At 36.7% G+C, this 20,246-nt stretch overlaps 1 protein-coding gene across 6 annotated transcripts in view; it reads right to left on the reverse strand.

The window, feature by feature from the left end:
- The window catches only part of CWC27 (CWC27 spliceosome associated cyclophilin), a 276,896-nt gene that overhangs the window by 232,920 nt on the left and 23,730 nt on the right, over positions 1–20,246 (reverse strand). For all 6 annotated transcript variants that reach the window (XR_009731741.1, XR_009731740.1, XM_061393412.1 and 3 more), the window contains exons 4-7: positions 15,474–15,617; positions 13,945–14,043; positions 13,216–13,319; positions 10,933–11,002 (exon numbers count right to left, since the gene is read on the reverse strand). Coding sequence is in view for 4 of the 6 variants with exons in the window: in XM_061393412.1 (XP_061249396.1) it covers positions 10,933–11,002; positions 13,216–13,319; positions 13,945–14,043; positions 15,474–15,617 (417 nt within the window). In the remaining 2 variants the exon portion in view is untranslated. The remainder of the gene's footprint in view (positions 1–10,932; positions 11,003–13,215; positions 13,320–13,944; positions 14,044–15,473; positions 15,618–20,246) is intronic.

Below are 20,246 nucleotides of genomic sequence, written 5' to 3' on the forward strand. Positions count from 1 at the left end.
AGACTTGCCAGCCCCCATAAACATACAAGCCAATTCCTAAAATTCAATCAATCTATCAGTCTCCATCTCTGCTTATATATATATATATAAATATATATATATATATATAGTTTCTATGATGAACCCTATTACATTCTTGTGACCTTTAGTACAGAACCAGAAAACTTGACAGGAGGAAAAATCTTTAAGCCATTTAATCTAGTCTCCCACACAATGCAGGAATCTCCTTGACATCACTGACTAGTCAACCAGTATCTCCACACTGGAAAGGAGCTTAATAACTACACACATACATACATGAAAAATCACCCCTTTTTTAAAGGAGTTCTGTAATTGGACAACTCTCTAATTGGAGAAAAAGAAAATCTATGTTTAATTTTCAACCATCCAACTAACCCTATTTCTACCTTCTAAAACTAAAAATGAACCATAAACAAGTGCTGTCAATAGGAATACTCCGCACAGTTTTGTTTAGATACAAATAGGTTGTAGGCAGGTAATAGCCCCTAAAGATGTCCACTTCCTGATCTTCAAAACTTGTGGGTAAGTTATTTGACTTGGCAATAGGAATTCTGTAGGTAAATTAAGAATTTTGAGATGAGGAGATTATCCCAGATTATCAGGGTGGGTCCAAGGTAATCAGAAATCTTTATAAGAAAGATGGAAGCAGGAAAGTCAGGGGCAGAATGATGAAAGATAAGAAAGTCTTGACCTGCTATTGCTGGCTTTGAAGATGAAGAAGACATTAACCAAAGAATATAGGCAGTCTCTAGCAACTGGAAAAATAAGGGAATGGATTCTCTTCAGCTGCCAGAAGGAAGGCAGCCCTGCCAGTACCTCATTATCTAGGCCAGTGAAGCCTGTTTTGGATTTCTGGCCTCCAGAACTATAAGATACTAAATTTATTTTGCTTTGAATCATTAAGTTTATGGTAATTTGCTACAGCAGAAATACAAAGTGATTACAAATACATGAACATTTTTAAAAAGTGAAATATAAACAACTAGAAAGATAAGTAAATTAAAGTTTAATACAATTTAATGAGAAAAAACATTTTATAAAATAGACTGGGGAACTCCCTGCTGATCCAATGGTTAGGACTCCACATTTCAACTGCTGAGAGTGGGGCTCAATCCCTGGTCAGGGAACTAAGATCCCACAAGCCATGTGATAAAAAAACTATTTAACATTTCCGACAGCCTCTGTACAAAACTCTCCAGGCTATGCCTAACCCACCTGGAAACTATAATCTCAAAGGATAAATGAGAATAAGACAAAAATATTATCACTTTATTCTCAAAAGTGATATATTTATCAACATACATTTTTCTGGGTAAGAAAAAAGCTTTTTTATAAATTTAGGTTCAAAATTAAAATGTTAACATATCTTGAAGAAAAAATACTGTGTATCAATATGAATGTGGCACAACTTAGTAACTATCTTCAAATTTAGCTATTAAGATATTTTTTTACTAGACCTACCATTTAACTTGCCTCGGGAAAACTACTCATCTGATCGTAAGTTTTATTAGAAAAACATTTTCTGGCATTCTTGTTTAAGTTATACACAAACATTCAGAAGCAAACTTTACCAACATGGACATTTGAATGAAACTATTATTTAATAAAGCAATATAAAGGAGAATATCTTCCAGATAAAAACCTTTAAAATATTTGAAGCCTAGACTTACATTTTCAGTTAGATTTTATTTCGCCAATGTATATCCAGTTACTCAAGCATTCCCTGAGGAGCACGTTTTTGGCATTATGCCCATCCTCCTCATGACCCTCCCTTCCTCTGGATACATCTAGTTTGTCAGTATCCTTAAAGGTGTTCAGAACTGAACAAAATGCTGCAAATGCGATCCCCCAAAATGCAAAGAATGTTAAATTCCTTATTCCAGAGACCTTACTCTTAATAATTCAATAAGGCTTACAGGCTATTAAGTCATATCTATTTAGCTGATTTCATTAAACTAAAGCACAGAATATACATGTACTCCTATTACATTTCAACTTACTAGTTCAAATAATTAGGCACAGGTTGACAACAAAGCACTCTTTGGGCAGAAGTATTCAATCAGCTCTAAATCCATCTGACTGTACTATCTCCCAGATCACATTTCCTCATGTTGTCCACAAGCATATCATTAGAGACTCCGACAATGTGCTTTCCTGAACTCAAGATACTTGTTATGGCATCCTCCTATCATGCAATCCTATCAAAAAGGAAATGAAGTCAGTCTGGCAAGTCACTTAACCAGAGTCTCAGTTTCTTCATCTATAAAGAAAGGAAGTTGGACTAGATCCCTTTGAGCTATAAAATTCTATTATTCTAAAAGAGATTTTATCAGGTAGTAGAAAGATACTGAAATAAATAATGAAAGAAAGCTAACCCTTGGGAGAGAGGCACCTTCTCATGAATATTGAGTGGGGTGAAGCAGTGTCTGTAATCCCACACTGATAATCCATAAACCAGAGGGGACTCTATCTTATTTCTTCTTTCACATAAAGTAAAGCCTCAATTCAGACTTTACCAATTATTAACTTGTGATGTTAGGTTCTGGGATAAAGATTAACACTGTGGAGCCACTGAAAGAAAGAAACTTGATAAGCAAATGAATAATGAAACAATTATTTTTAAGCCCTCTAGAAATACTTAATTTCATGCAACCTCTGAAACTGCAAATTGCTCTTAGTCACTATAAAAGACACTGACTTTGGCTCTAGTTATCGATATTTAAAAACAGGCTAAATTTTTTAAAATATACCATTTGGTCACACTTTTCCAAAATTCAAGCTAGCCTTCCCTTTTCTGATCCAATTTTCATTGTCCCTAAAAGGCAAAATGTATTTGAAGGCTGAAGAACAGTACAAAAGCAAAATAAACAAAATATATTTCTATTTCTGTTCTCCCTAGAATTTATCTCATGCTCTCTACAGAAATTTCCTCTTCTTTAAGCCAGTAAATGTCAACAATTTTTGGTGTTGTTGCTCTCTTTTCTCAAGCTAAACTTACCCATGATTCCATAATATGAATATACAAAACAGCTAAATTCTGTATGCCAAAAGATTCTGCTCCTTGTTTCAAGACCCACTCACACATGGAGAATGAGTCGTTAGTGGGTCACGATGTACAGGTGTACACCCATGCTCTCCCAGGCTGCTCAAGCTACTATCAAGGACCCTGTGGGAGTGAGCAGGAAGGGCCCTGGGCCAACTGTGCTGTGCTCATGACTTCCTACCTCAGGAAGCTGGTGAAGTTTCTCAGCAGCTCTCTACCTGAGTGTAGGGCAGCAGCTTCTGCATGATAATCATGATCATATTAGTGACTGATATTTTTTAGCTCTTTGAGAATAAAAGACAACTTCTAGAGTACATTGTTTAAGACATTTGATTTTCAAAACCACTTTTCAATTGCATGACCTATCAAATTAAGGATTATCTGTATCCTTATTTCACAGCTCTAAATGGTATCTATTATATCCATGCTACATGCTACAAAGAGAAAAATGGAGGCTCAGAGAGACTTAAGTTATCCAAGCTGCTGCTGCTAAGTCGCTTCAGTTGTGTCCAACTCTGTGTGACCCCACACAGCAGCCCACCAGGCTCCCCCGTCCCTGGGATTCTCCAGGCAAGAACACTGGAGGGGGTTGCCATTTCCTTCTCCAGTGCATGAAAGTGAAAAGTGAAAGTGAAGTCACTCAGTCGTGTCCGACTCTAGTCGTATCCGACTCTTCGCAACCCCATGGACTGCAGCCTACCAGGCTCCTCCCATGGGATTTTCCAGGCAAGAGTACTGGAGTGGGGTGCCATCACCTTCTCCATAGTCACAGACTATCTGTAAAAATGAAGTGCCAATATGAGTTTGTATGATCCCAAATCTATGCCATTTCTACTGCAACACACAGCCACTCAAAGATGACACAAAGTTTACTGTGAAGGAGCTCAGAGCCTAGGACCCTACAAAATTAATAAGGCAGAAATAAAAAGGTGTAATGTTTGAATACAGTTGAATACAATATTCAACAAGAGTAAAGTCATACATTTCTTGCATAATAAAGCAAAAAGAATGTGTTTAAAAGGAAAATACAAGAATCACAAGGTAGAAATTAGATCAGAAAAAGAAAAGATTAAGAAAAACTGGGAAAGACATTTAGAAAATATAGTATTCTACATGCTGAAGATAAATATGGTTCTGACATTGACAAGTGGAATAAGCTATTACATGCAGAGGAAAAAAAACATGAACAAAGACACATAAAGGAAAATACAAGGCATATATGTAGAACAGCAAATAGTTCGGATCTGCTAACACAGTGTGTCCTACATTTTCCAGGTAAGATTTCTACTGAATTCATTAAAAATACAGATTCCTAGGTTTCTCCCCTAGAGATTTTGAATTAGTAGGTCTGAAATGGATATGGAATTTAATTTTTTTTAAGTACTATAAGTGACTTTTTATTAGTGAGGAAGTTTAAGAAGCATTACCCTAAAGGACAGAGTTGGTAAAGAGGAGTCATGAAAGTAGAAGCCAGAAATAATAGGCCAAGGAACTTGGCTTTATTTTTATAGTCAACAAAGAGCAGCTATAGCATCTTTATCAGGCTTCAGGAAGACTATTCTGATAGCAATGAGTGGAAGGGGTAAAAAGAGAAGGGAGATGGGGGATCAGTCTGCAGACTAGGGCAGCGGCACAGCCTAGAGATAATGAAGGCTGGAATAAGAGGAGTAGTAAAATAAATTAAAAATAAGATTTGAGATATGCCACAGATGAAAATTGGTAGACCTAATGCAACTAGCTGGTTGTGCAAGGGAAAAAGTAAGAAAAACATCAGAATTAAATCTAAAATTCTTCTTTAGGGGACACTGATACCAAGGAATTAGAAAAAGAATTAACAGAACATGGAGAAGTTTGGGAAGAAAAGATAATGAATTAAGCCTTGGCTAGGGCTTGGGTAACTAGTGAGAAATTCTAATACAGAGATGTCTACTAGGCAGCTGGAGAAAAATAAGTCAGCCTAGAGATACAGATTTGAGAGTCAGAAACAAACAGTTGATAATTTTATCACATAGCACCCTCAATTAAAAAGTCAGACGAGAGAAATGTGATGACACAATACTAGTTATACTTCTTATTTGATAAAGGACTGTGGGCTGCAATGTTCTTGGCAAGAAGGAAAGATTTTAACTGGTCTTTCTACAGTTTAAAGTGTTTTACACATTTAAAAGAAAACTTAAAAAGCAAGCTACAACTGTCCACAGTGGATTCTTTCACATTTCAACCTTTAGCAAACACAAATTGCTTTGGCAGTGGCCAGTTCACTATAATCAGTAGAAGTCAAAACATGTATTTTTTTTGTTTGTTTTTAAACTTTGTGCAATAAGCAAGCAGCAGGAGGAAGATATGCTTTCAACATTTAAGACATGTTGTTACCAACAGAAAAAATTCAAACTAATTTCCTAGTAAAGTCAATCTCAGTAATTGTGCACAAATCTTACTTTAGACCAGAAATTTAATTCAACAAAAAGACTGACAGAAAAATTCCTTTTGACAACCTACTCTTGCTACATGGCTGCTAAACTAGTACCACCCAGGGCCCTGCGGAAGTTAGGAAAGGGCGGTGGGCTGACTGCACTGAGCCAGCTGTCCCTAACCCCAGAATGCTGTGCTATCAGTGAAAGTTTCTGCCAGCCATTTAAAAGGAGGCAGCTTTGCAGTATTCAAAACCACACTGGATACTTCAATAGCTACAGAAACTCAAGTCAAATTCAGATCCCATGACTCTTAATTGGACAAGAAACTTAATATCTGAGTATTGATTTTGCCATTTATAAATCAGGAATAAAATCCATATGACATTATTATTATAAAGATTACATAAAATACATAGCACAGATAAGAAAAGAAATCATTACAATGAAAGATAATAAGTGCTTTGATGGCTCAAGCTTTAGGAGGGAAGTACAGGCATTAAGAAGTTAATAATGAAACTAAATATTACAAAGGAAAAATAAAAATTAGTCAAATAAAGGAGAGCACACACTCCAAGCAAAAGAAAAAACAGGCCTGGGAGGATGCTGCAGAAGGCATGGATATACAAGGAAACTGGACATCTTCAGATAACATCAATGAAACGGAATCCTGGCAATTCTCAGATCTAACATTCGTGATTTTTTCCATTTACAAAAATACCTACAGGATCACGATATACAGCGAATCTTTCATTTTCATTAGGGACAAATGTGAATCATGAATAATATAAGACTAGTACACTGACATTTAAAGATGACTTCTCAGATTCCGGGCTGACAGAGTCCGTCAGTTCAGTTCTGTTCAGACGCTCAGTCATGTCCAACTCTTTGTGACCCCGAGAACTGCAGCACGCCAGGCCTCCCTGTCCATCACCAACTCCTGGAGTTTACTCAAACTCATGTCCATCGAGTTGGTGATGCCATCCAACCATCTCATCCTCTGTCATCCCCTTCTCCTCCCACCTTCAATCTTTCCCAGCATCAGGGTCTTTTACAGTGAGTCAGTTCTTCGCATCAGGTGGCCAAAGTATTGGAGCTTCAGCTTCACATCAGTCCTTCCAATGAATATTCAAGACTGATTTCCTTTAGGATGGACTGGTTGGATCTCCTTGCAGTCCAAGGGACTCTCAAGAATCTTCTCCAACACCACAGTTCAAAAGCATCAATTCTTCAGTGCTCAGCTTTCTTTATGGTCCAACTCTCACACCCACACATACTGGAAAAACCATAGCCTTGAGTAGATGGACCTTTGTTGGCAAAGTAATGTCTCTGCTTTTTAATATGCTGTCTAGGTTGGTCATAACTTTTCTTCCAAGGAGTAAGCATCTTTTAATTTCATGGCTGCAGTCACCATCAGCGTGATTTTGGAGGGCCCCGCCCCCAAAATAAAGTCTCTCACTGCTTCCATTGCTTCCCCTTCTATTGGCCAGGAAGTGATGGGATCAGAAGCCATGTTCTTAATTTTCTGAATGTTGAGTTTTAAGCCGACTTTTGACTCTCCTCTTTCACATTCATCAAGAGCTCTTTAGTTCTTCTTCACTTTCTACCGTAAGGGTGGTGTCATCTGCATATCTGAGGTTATTGATATTTCTCCCTGCAATCTTGATTCCAGCTTGTGCTTCATCCAGTCCAGCACTTCTCTTTACTCTGCATATAAGTTAAATAAGCAGGGTGACAATATACAGGCTTGAGGTACTCCTTTCCCAATTTGGAACCAGTCTGTTGTTCCATGTCCAGCTCTAACTGTTGCTTCCTGACCTGCATACAGATTTCTCAGGAAGCAGGTCAGGTGGTCTGGTATGCCCATCTCTTTCAGAATTTTCCACAGTTTATTTTAATCCACACAGTCAAAGGCTTTGGCATAGTCAATAAAGCAGAAATAGATGTTTTTTTGGAACTCTCTTGCTTTTTCGATGATCCAGCAGATGTTGGCAATTTGATCTCTGGTTCCTCTGCCTTTTCTAAATCCAGCTTGAATATCTGGAAGTTCATGGTTCACGTACTGTTGAAGCCTGGCTTGGAGAATTTTGAGCATTACTTTGCTAGCGTGTGATATGAGTGCAATTGTGCAGTAGTTTGAGCATTCTTTGGCATTACCTTTCTTTGGGATTGGAATGAAAACTGAGCTTTTCCAGTCCTGTGGCCACTGCTGAGTTTTCTAAATTTGCTGGCATATTGAGTGCAGCACTTTCACCGCATCATCTTTTAGGATTTGAAATAGCTCAACTGAACTTCCATCACCTCTACTAGCTTTGTTCAGAATGATGCTTCCTAAGGCCCACTTGACTTCACATTCCAGGATGTCTGGCTCTAGGTGAGTGATCATACCATCCTGGTTATCTGGATCATTAAGATCTTTTCCTTATTGTTCTGTGTATTCTTTCTACCTCTTCTTAGCATCTTCTGCTTCTGTTAGGTCCATACCATTTCTGTCCTTTATTGCGCCCATCTTTACATGAAATGTTTCATTGGTAGCTCTAATTTTCCTGAGATCTTTAGTCTTTCCCATTCTGTTGTTTTCCTCTATTTCTTTGCATTGATCACTGAGGAAGGCTTTCTTATCTCTCCTTGCTATTCTTTGAAACTCTGCATTCAGGGTATATCTTTCCTTTTCTCCTTTGCCTTTCATTTCTCTTCTTTTCACAGCTATTTGTAAGGCCTTCTCAGACAACCATTTTGCCTTATTGCATTTATTTTTCTTGGGGATGGTCTTGATCCCTGCCTCCTGTACAATGTTACAAACCTCCGTCCATAGTTCATCAGGCACTCTGTCTATCAGATCTAGTCCCTTGAATCTATTTCTCACTTCCATTGTATAAACGTAAGGGATTTGATTTAGGTCATACCTGAATGGTCGAGTGGTTTTCCCTACTTTCTTCAATTTAAGTCTGAATTTGGCAATAAGGACTTCATGATCTGAGCCACAGCCAGCTCTTGGTCTTGTTATTGATGACTGTACAGAGTTTCTCCATCTTTGCCTGCAAAGAATATAATCAGTCTGATTTCAGTTTTGACCATCTGGTGATGTCCATGTGTAGAGTCTTCTCTTGTATTGCCGGAGGAGGGTATTTGCTTTGACCAGGGTGTTCTCTTGGCAAAACTCTTATTAGCCTTTGCCCTGCTTGATTTTGTACTCCAAGGCCGGATTTGCCTGTTACTCCAGGTATTTCCTGACTTCCTACTTTTGCATTCCAGTCCCCTATAACAAAAAGGATATCTTTTTTAAGTGTTAGTTCTAGAAGGTCTTGTAGGTCTTCATAGAACCATTCAACTTCAGCTTCTTCAGCATTACTGGTCGGAGCATAGATTTGGATTACTGTGATATTGAACAGTTTGCCTTGGAAATGAACAGAGATGATTGTGTCATTTTTGAGACTGCATCCAAGTACTGCATTTCGGACTCTTTAGTTGACTATGATGGCTACTCTCTTTCTTCTAATGGATTCTTGTCCACAGTAGTAGATATAATGATCATCTGAGTTAATTTCACCCATTCCATTCCATTTTAGTTCGCTGATTGCTAAAATGTCCATGTTCACTCCTGCCATCTCCTGTTTGACCACTTCCAATTTGCCTTGATTCATGGAGTTAACATTCCAGGTTCCTATGCAATATTGCTCTTTACAGCATCGGACTTTACTTCCATCACCAGTCACATCCACAACTGAGTGTTGTTGTTGTTTTGGCTCCGTCTCTTCATTCTTTCTGAAGTTACTTCTCCACTCTTCTCCAGTAGCATATTGGGCACCTACCCACCTGGGGAGTTCATCTTTCAGTATCCTATCTTTTTGCCTTTTCATACTGTTCATGGGGTTCTCAAGGCAAGAATACTGAAGTGATTTGCCATTCCCTTTTTCAGTGCAGCACGTTTTGTCAGAACTCTCCACCATGATCAGTTCACCTTGGGTGGCCCTACACAGCATGGCTCATAGTTTCACTGAGTTAGACAAGGCTGTGGTCCGTGGGATCAGATTGGTTAGTTTTCTGTGATTGTGGTTTTTAGTCTGTCTGCCCTCTGATAGAGAAGGATAAGAGGGTACAGAGGCTTCCTGATGGGAGAGGTGACAGAATAATTGGTGATATTGATAAGAAATTGAAAAAGGAAGTTATCAGGTGAAAATGAATTTAGTTTTGATATCTAAAAATAGTGATGTTTCCTAAAGGCAACACAGAATGAGGGATAAGAGCCCAGGGGAAATATTTGGCTTTGTCTCCTACAGTTCAGAATGTTATTAACAGTATACAGGTGGTAATTGAATCTACAGTATTAAATAGATCAATCAAGGATACTGAAGACAGTTAAAGAAAAAAAATTATGACTAAATTCTTACTTACACATGCCCATTTTAATTCAGTTTTAATGCAAAAGGTATAAGTAGAGTGCTTACTGTGTGCCCAATAGCAGCTTACCAAACCAGGCTCAATGATGAGGGAAGCATGCAGATAAAGAAGTAAAGACAAGGGTAAAAATAAGGTGCTTTTAAGTTGATGCTATTGTCAGTGTCAGTAAGAAAGAGGTGACTGTGTTAAGTGAGAAAGGCAGTACTAGGTTATAGAGTTTTAATTACATACTACAAAAAAGACTTTGAATCTTATCCTTTAGGTCTCAGTGTTCACTAACTGTCATGAAAGGATGAGATGAAAATCTAGGAGAGTAAAAATCCTTGAAGATGATTTTCTTGGGGCATATTTGTCAGAATCACTGCTTTAAACAATGGTATGGCACTGTAGGTGTTTCAGCAATGAGTACCGTGATGAAAGGGATATTGAGGAAAACCATACTTAAAGGCCTATGGGAAGCATTGGTGGGGTAAAGGCCAGGAAGCAATGTATAACCTGAGACGTGGATTTTATAGAGACAGCTGTAGGTTCAGCTCCCAGCTCTAGCAACTTACTAGCTATGTGACTTTGAGCAAATTACAACCTGTTAATACTTAATTTACTCATAGGTAAAATGGAAATAATAATACCTACCTTACAGGGCTGTGATGGGAATTAATGAAAAGAATAAATATATATAAATTATATTAAAATGAATATAAGAGCTTTGGTCTGTCACTGTTTATTACAGTAATATTAATAACAAACCATCTAGTAATCCAATTAAACCAACAGCAATTAAAATTTGAATCACGACATTAAATCCTTCTTTAACCCCAGTTTGTAACTGATTTTTAAAATGCCAGATTAAAAAATATATTTCAAATCATTTCAGAAGTTGCAAATATTACTGACCACACAAATCATTTTATGAATCGGTTCAATGAACATTTAAAATTTGCTATAAAACATGTAAAACATGCTGTCCTATATATAGCAGTAGATACAAAAATGAGTGAGAATATAGACCCTAATCTCTTTTACAATTCTGAACAAAGGGCAAATTAAGAGTTTTACCTGACTAACTCGATTCACTTCCTCCTCTTCTTCCTCAGCTTCCTCTCCAAATGAAAGTAAACTAAAATTTCTATTGAAAAAGAAGGAAAAAGGAATGAAATAAAATTAGAAAGAAAAAGTTAAATGAAACTTATAAATATCCTATTTTCAAAGCAATAGAACACAATTTACAAGAAGAAACATTCTCTCAACAGACAATAATTACTTAGTATTCAGGGGAAATATACTAAGGATATATATTTTTAGCATAACATTAAATGTTTAGTTCCAGATGTTTTATATATTGTTGTTGTTATTCAGTTGCAAAGTCATGTCTGACTCTGCTAATCCATGGACTGCAGCACACCAGGCTTCCCTGTCCTTCACTATTTTCTGGAGTTTGCCCAAATTCATGTCTATTGAGTTGGTGATGCTATGTAACCATCTCATCCTCTGCTGCCCCTTTCTCCTTTTGCTTCAATCTTTCCCATTTCACATACTAGACTAAACTAATGACCAAAAGTCTATCCCGAAAACTACCATTAAATACACTGTCAAGCATGACAGAAATAATTAAAGCTTTTTGTGGGTTTCCCAGGCAGCATGCACAGTAAAGAACCTGCATGTCAACGCAGGAAACATCAGAATCTCAGGTTCTATCCCCAGGTCTGAAGATCCCCTGGAGGAGGGCCCAGAACCCCACTCCAGTGTTCCTGCCTGGAGAATCCCGTGGACAGAGGAGCCTGGCGGGCTACGGTCCACAGGGTCGCAGAGTCGGACACGACTCAGCAACTCAGCAAAGTACAGCATATTATCAAATAAGGATTGCTAAAAAACTAATAAACATACAGCTCTGAGGGTACTATAAATGGGAAGCAATTTATCTAGTGTCTGCCAAAATAATTTCAATATTTTAAAATTAGTAAGTTACACAAAATTATGGGGGGAGGGCAACAAACTTAGCTAAGCAAACAGTCCATGGGAATAAAAAACTAACTTTAGTCTTTTTTGACCCTTCAGATGAATACATCACAAGGAAGATAAATAGTAAGCTATTAAAACTCCTCTGAAATACTGGAAAAACAAAAGATCAGGCAATAAAAGAGGAATTTTCATTTCAAAACTTACTTAGATATAATCAGTAACTATCACATCACCCCTAACATATTTGCTATGAATTAAAAAACAAAATATCCAACTTTTGGCTTTGCTGTCAAGATAAATCAGTGATGAAGTATTATATCTCAATATAGTAACAGTGACTTTTCATCCAGATACAAATTAGTAAAAATAAATTAATACAAAATAAAAAGAAATCAAATAAATATACAGTTGTGTAAGAAGTTATTTTGCCACAAGATATCAACTGCCTATTAGAGTCTGGCTCATATTTGACAGTTTATAACAGCAACTTAATTTACATTATAGGATATCAAAGAAAGGAAATGAATATGTATTGAATACCTACACTATAGGGTATTTTCAAATTCCCCTTCTCATTTAAACTTTGTAATAAGCAGATGCTATACTATAAATCTCCATTTTATAAGATGGGGAAACTGAAGCTCAAAGATCAGTATACTTTGCTTCCTATAACTGCAGTAGGCAGGATTATACTTAAAGCTTTCTGAATCTAACACTTATATAAGTACAACAAAATCCCTAAAAAGGATTCTACAGTTTAGTAAAAGAGAAAGTTGAAATCTAACTCTCTGATACCTATTTTGATAAAACAGACAAAATTAATAATGTAAAGAATATTACTCACAGAAATACTGAAGAAATTTCTGTTATTAGAAAACTATCCTCAGGAATTAATCCAGAATACAGAAAGAACTTCATGTGTAAATATATTTATAATAAGGTTATTTTAATAGCATCAAAAAAAGGAGCAAAAAAGTTAAATAATATTAACCATGCAGTCATTAAATCCTTCATACTTTACTTTCTAACTTCTTTATCCTGAGCATGTATTATTGGAAAAACAAGTAAACAAACAAAAGTTTCAACAACTCATATAAATAATTCTTGTGGTGGTCATAAATATTTATCTATTTATTAATAGATTTCATCAGACATCTCAGACAATACTTTTTTAGCTTAAGGTTTTAAGTTATACACTCTATTTGAATATAAGAAATGTACATCTAGAAAAAGAAACACACAGATAATTTAGACATATATCCTGGTCCACACTGGCCTCCCCCTAATTACTAAATAATTATTACAGAAGGAAACAAAGTGAACTAAATAAATCAGTGTTGCTTTTCAAGTTGAGGAAAAAAATCTTTCTATTCTGATTACTTTGTGCCTTTGGGTTTCAATTTCTTTACTTCCTCCTCTGGTTTCTCTTTTTTCGGCTTTTTTATTTCTCTTGGAATGATGTCATCAAAAGGATTAAATAAAACCTACGAAAAGACATATTTTGAAAATATTACTCAATTTTTTTAATTTCACAAAAAAATAAAACCAATATTTAATTATGGTGCCACTAGTATCTATAATTTCTCCTCATAGAACCAGTATAATGATATATATACTTCCACTTACATGGCCTCATTGGATTCTCCCAGTAATCCAATGTGCTATTAAGGAAAAAATGTTTTATACTTATTTAACAAAAGGGAAAGACAGTCAAGAAAACAATATATAGTTAGAGAGACAAGCTCAGATATTTTTTTTTTTAACTCAGGTATCCTTACTTCAAATCAAATGTTCTCAGGTCCTTGTTTTCTCAATGAAGGATCGCTCTTAAATTACCAAAGACAACACTTCACTGGGCTAAATAAACCTAATTCATCCAGCTTTTCACTATGGAGTTTTTCATTCATTGGATTATCAGCTTAAGTTTCATCCTCAAATTCAAAATCTTCCATTAAAAAAATTCTTAATCAGAAATTGTAACTACATTACAGAGCTAAAATCCAAGTTGTGATGTTAATTTAGTATAAAGCCTTCACCTGATAACTGAACACAAATATTCAATTTCTTTTAAGTGACAAAGTAATATATCTCTAATAATCATGCTCATACCTCACAACTTCTTATTTTATGTGGATTTCGTGGTCTTTCTTCATCATCAATGTCTACTTCTGTCAGGCGTAGCATGTTATATACTGTATCCCCTGTAACCTATTAAATAAAAAAGGAAATTTAATTGAAAATTATTAAATTCATTCTTTGAAATCAGGGAGGACTTTTGAAAATATTTTTAAAGTAATTAAAAAGGCATTTCATATTGTTAAATAAGATTATATGTATTAAACAGTGCAAATAAAGCAACATAATCCTAAGGGGAAAAGGTTTGACAAACTTTAATTCCTCAATAAGATTTTTGGGAAATTTCCAATATATACCTAATGTCAGTTTTTACTAAAAACACAATGCCAAGTAACTTCCTTCTGAATGACTACGTTTTGTTCAAACATTATAAACAAATTTAGACTTTAGAAGAGGGAAGAACAAGCAAATAATAAAAACAATGTGGTAAGTGCTTTGAAGACATTATCATGCTTAATCCTCAAAACATCCTAAAAGTAGGTACTATCATTATCTTTCTTCTCTAGATAAGAAAATTGAGGCTGAAAGAAGTTGTAGATCCGACAGTGATGGCCTTTCTGACTTCTAACTACTACGCTATACTTTGCCTCTACTGTGTGAGTTATATACATCGGTTGTAAACAGTGGTGCAGAAGGACAACCTAAATATCATTTTATTAAATACTTATTTTTTTAAATAACAGGGAGGAAAATCCATGAGTGTCAGACAACCTGTGTTGGAGTGGCTCAAAAGTATTAAGCAACAATACTGCACTCCATGTTTTTGGCATGACTCCTTTCATTCAATATTCAAAAAACTAAAATAATACCAGTTTTCCAGTTGTGCTGTTTGTTTTTTTCCTTTTCATCGGCACGAAATCCAGTTTTGTCTGGGATATGGGGAAACCATTCTAACTGAACCAGCAGAGGGAGCTGATACACTAGTGATGCCTAATATGCCTAACACTTAGGGCATCTGAGAGCATATTCACGAAAAGGGAGAAGCATGAGAAAAAAAAACCAAACCCTTCAGAATCCCTTTAAAAGAAAACTATTGAAAATTCTATGGAAGTGACCATCTCTGATATGGTGTTAAATGTCAGCAGGATTAAATAGGTACTATTCAAAGTAATATTTCAGGTAAGCAGTTTAAATGTTAACACAACTTCCACTTTAAACTGAAGGGAATTCATTATTAACAAAATAAATTTTAAACTACTAAATGTTATTATCTAAATGTCTTTCTAAAAACATTAAAACATATCAGCTGACACAGCAGTTAATAATAATGATTAAAACAATTTTAGAAAAAATAAAAATTTTAAGTTAAAAATCAATGACTGGCCTGAAACACACACAGAAAAACTCAGGTGGTCCCTCACGGCTCATTATAACAGGAATATGGAGCATTTCACCATTTTTAGAAATAATAAATAAATATCCTAGGGAATATTTTTGTGAAGGCAGCTCTTAGGTAAGTTGATCACATACATCATAGAAGCCTAAGATAACTGGATACAAACCTTTCCAAAGATGGTGTGCTTATTGTTAAGTTCATCAGCTCGACCCAGGGTAAAAAAAAACTGGCTGCCATTATCGTGAGGGCCAGCATTTGCCATGGCAACCAGTCCTCTACGATTAAAACGCAACCGTGAGTGGAATTCATCCTGAAGCATAAAAAAAAAAAAAAAAAAGATTTAGTGAATGCCCTCGGTTATAAGGCCCTTCATATTTCAGCTAACAAACAAGGTCCCACACAACTTCTACTGATTTTCACATATAATCAAATCCAATATCTACAGTTCCTTCAATCTACTAATCTTGACTTTACTCACCTGTGTCTTCTAAATATACTCAAACACAAATTTTTTGTGGAAAGTTGCCTCTTACACTGAGCAAGGGTACTCAAGGGGAATGGATTTCTGAGACATTTCCCTATTCTTCGCATCCCTTAGAGCCATCTAAGCTTTTAGTTCAGTTCAGTTCAGTTCAGTCACTCAGTCGTGTCCAACTCTTTGCAACCCCATGAACCTCAGCACAACAGGCCTCCCTGTCCATCACCAACTCCTGGAGTTCACCCAAACCCATGTCCATTGAGTCAGCGATGCCATCCAACCATCTCATCCTCTGTCATCCCCTTCTCTTCCTGCCCTCAATCTTTCCCAGCATCAGGGTCTTTTCAAATAAGTCAGCTCTTCTCATCAGGTAGCCAAAGTACTGGAGTTTCAGCTTCAACATCAGTCCTTCCAATGAACACCCAGGACTGATCTCCTTTAGGATGGACTGGTTGGATCTCCTTGCAGTCCAAGGGACTCTCAAGAGTCTTCTCCAACACCACAGTTCAAAAGCATCAATTCTTCTGCACTCACCAGTCCGACTCTCACATCCGTACATGACCACTGGAAAAACCATAGCCTTGACTAGACGGACCTTTGTTGACAAAGTAATGTCTCTGCTTTTTAATATGCTGTCTAGGTTGGTCATAACTTTCCTTCCAAGCTTTCAGAACCATCTATTTCTTTTTTCTCCAGGATAACTACTTTTGAGTCATTAAAGAGGCTTCAATGGGCTTCCCTTGTGGCTCAGTTGGTAAAGAATCTGCCTCCAATGCAGAAGACCCAGTTCGATTCCTGGGTTGGGAAGATCTGCTGAAGAAGGGAAAGGCTACCCATTCCATATTCTGGCCTGGAGAATTCCATGGACTATATAGTCTATGGGGTCACAAAGAGTCAGACACGACTGAGTGACTTTCACTATCACTTGAAAAAATAAGCCACATTATTAAATCTGAATTAATTGTTAGGGGTTCCCTTGTAGCTTAGCTGGTAAAATATCTGCCGGCAGTGCAGCACACCTGGGTTCGATCTTTGGGTTGTGAAGATCCTCTGGAGAAGGGAACGGCCACCCACTCCAGTATTCTGGCCTGGAGAATTCCATAGACTGTACGGTCTATGGGGTTGCAAAGAGTCGGACATGACTATACAACTTCCACTTCACTTCAGGAGCTTCAACTATTCTCTTCTTGATCCTTTTCTGAATGTCATGAAACAACTGTTTTCTTATTTTAATTCAAGGAAGCTAGTGTGATTGTGTTAGGTGCTTTACTATGCTTTTTAAAGTTTTAAGTTGAAATTTCTTTGAACTGGGACTGGTTCTATTTGCCAGTTTTCAAAAAAAGCCAGAGCAAGCCATTCTAAGGTGGTTTTCTTGCTAGGGTAGGGCTACCTAACATTTATACCCATCTCTTAGTTAATAGAAGACCTGATACTAGACTCACTTATAATATAGACATGTTTTATAATCAATGCTTTTCAGAAAGAAAGTTCTTTTCCTTTAATAAGTTCTTCTCAAGAGATCTAAACTCAAAAGATCCTAACTCTGTACACTGTATTAAAAATGACCTAACTGAAAAATTTACCATGCTTCCTTTGGCTCAGTGGTAAAGAATCCACCTGCCAATGAAGGAGAGATAGGCTTGATCCCTGGTCCCGGGAAATTCCACACACCATGGAGCAGCTGAGCCGGTGGGCCACAACTACTGCGCCTGTACTCTGGAGCCTGACTACTGCACTGCTGAACCCATGCACTGAAAGGAAGAGAGCCCCTGCCTACCACAACTAGAGAAAAGCCCGCACAGCAGCAAGACCCAGCACAGCCCAAATTAAATACAAGTAATTAAAAATTTTACCAACATAACTGTATTACCTGAATGAAATAAGCAAAAGTCTCAATTTAGAAAGGAATTGTCACAAAGAGCTATTCTGTTAACCAAATAATAAAGGAATGCTTCCTACCAGATGGAGTCTCTAAACTAATGAGATATCTCAATTTTGTAAAATATAAAATAGTCTAACAGTGACATTTGAGATTTTTAAAACTATTTCACATGCTCTAAAGGCCATTATCATATGAAAATTAAAGCAAACAGTTCAAGTATTTTTCTCAAGAGTCATATAGTAGCCCAGTATAAAATTGAAGGAAATTCCAGACACTCTATCCTTTTAGTATAAATGTGAATTTTTAAAAAATTCACATATTTTAAGAGCTACTAATGTTTACTAATAGAACATAATATTGATACCATAAGATTGATAAATAACCCAGCTTTTAGCTTTTACTTGAACCCACCATTATCCTTAATATCTTAAATATGACATTATCTTTCTTTTTAGATTTATGTTGGCAGTTAACAAAGCATTGACCTATTATTGATTAAAACTTACATCCTTTTCTAACATTTTTTATGTTGCTTCTTTCTTCTATTTCCCCGTGTTAATGGCATGCATTTTGTGATTTCTTATTAAGGCATCCAGTTTGTGCTACAAAGGTCTACTGTGTACAGTTTAAAATGAATTCTGCTCTGGACTGAATTATGTCCTCCTGGAGTTCATTTGACACTCTAACCTCCAATGGGACTGTACTGAAGAGGAAAAGATACCAAAACGCTCTCTCCACCATGTAAAGACACAGTAGAAGCCAGCCATTTGCAAGCCAGCAAGAGAACCTTCACAGGTGGTGAATGCTAGTACCTTGATCTCAGACTTCTTAGCCTCCAGAACTGTGAGAAATAAATTCCTACTGTTTATTTTTTTTAATTAATTTTATTTTTAAACTTTACATAATTGTATTAGTTTTGCCAAATATCAAAATGAATCCGCCACAGGTATATATGTGTTCCCCATCCTGAACCCTCCTCCCTCCTCCCTCCCCATACCATCCCTCTGGGTCGTCCCAGTGCACCAGCCCCAAGCATCCAGTATCGTGCATCGAACCTGGACTGGCATCTCATTCCATACATGATATTTTACATGTTTCAATGCCATTCTCCTATATCTTCCCACCCTCTCCCTCTCCCACAGAGTCCATAAGACTGTTCTATACATCACTGTCTCTTTCGCTGTCTCGTACACCGGGTTATTGTTACCATCTTTCTAAATTCCATATATATGCGTTAGTATACTGTATTGGTGTTTTTCCTTCTGGCTTACTTCACTCTGTATAATAGGCTCCAGTTTCATCCACCTCATTAGAACTGATTCAAATGTATTCTTTTTAATGGCTGAGTAATACTCCATTGTGTATATGTACCACAGCTTTCTTACCCATTCATCTGCTGATGGACATCTAGGTTGCTTCCATGTCCTGGCTATTATAAACAGTGCTGTGATGAACATTGGGGTACATGTGTCTCTTTCCCTTCTGGTTTTCTCAGTGTGTATGCCCAGCAGTGGGATTACTGGATCATAAGGCAGTTCTATTTCTAGTTTTTTAAGGAATCTCCACACTGTTCTCCATAGTGGCTGTACTAGTTTGCATTCCCACCAATAGTGTAAGAGGGTTCCCTTTTCTCCACACCCTCTCCAGCATTTATTATTTGTAGACTTTTGGATCGCAGCCATTCTGACTGGTGTGAAATGGTACCTCATAGTGGTTTTGATTTGCATTTCTCTGATAATGAGTGATGTTGAGCATCTTTTCATGTGTTTGTTAGCCATCTGTATGTCTTCTTTGGAGAAATGTCTATTTAGTTCTTTGGCCCATTTTTTGATTGGGTCATTTATTTTTCTGGAGTTGAGCTGTAGGAGTTGCTTGTATATTTTTGAGATTAGTTGTTTGTCAGTTGCTTCATTTGCTATTATTTTCTCCCATTCTGAAGGCTGTCTTTTCACCTTGCTAATAGTTTCCTTTGATGTGCAGAAGCTTTTAAGGTTAATTAGGTCCCATTTGTTTATTTTTGCTTTTATTTCCAATATTCTGGGAGGTGGGTCATAGAGGATCCTGCTGTGATGTATGTCAGAGAGTGTTTTGCCTATGTTCTCCTCTAGGAGTTTTATAGTTTCTGGTCTTACATTGAGATCTTTAATCCATTTTGAGTTTATTTTTGTGTATGGTGTTAGAAAGTGGTCTAGTTTCATTCTTTTACAAGTGGTTGACCAGATTTCCCAGCACCACTTGTTAAAGAGATTGTCTTTAATCCATTGTATATTCTTACTTCCTTTGTCAAAGATAAGGTGTCCATATGTGCGTGGATTTATCTCTGGGCTTTCTATTTTGTTCCATTGATCTATATTTCTGTCTTTGTGCCAGTACCATACTGTCTTGATAACTGTGGCTTTGTAATAGAGCCTGAAGTCAGGTAGGTTGATTCCTCCAGTTCCATTCTTCTTTCTCAAGATCGCTTTGGCTATTCGAGGTTTTTTGTATTTCCATACAAATTGTGAAATTATTTGTTCTAGCTCTGTGAAGAATACTGTTGGTAGCTTGATAGGGATTGCATTGAATCTATAGATTGCTTT

This window comes from Bos javanicus, chromosome 20 (assembly GCF_032452875.1).
Source record: "Bos javanicus breed banteng chromosome 20, ARS-OSU_banteng_1.0, whole genome shotgun sequence".
In the NCBI taxonomy this organism is placed as follows: Eukaryota; Metazoa; Chordata; class Mammalia; order Artiodactyla; family Bovidae; genus Bos; species Bos javanicus.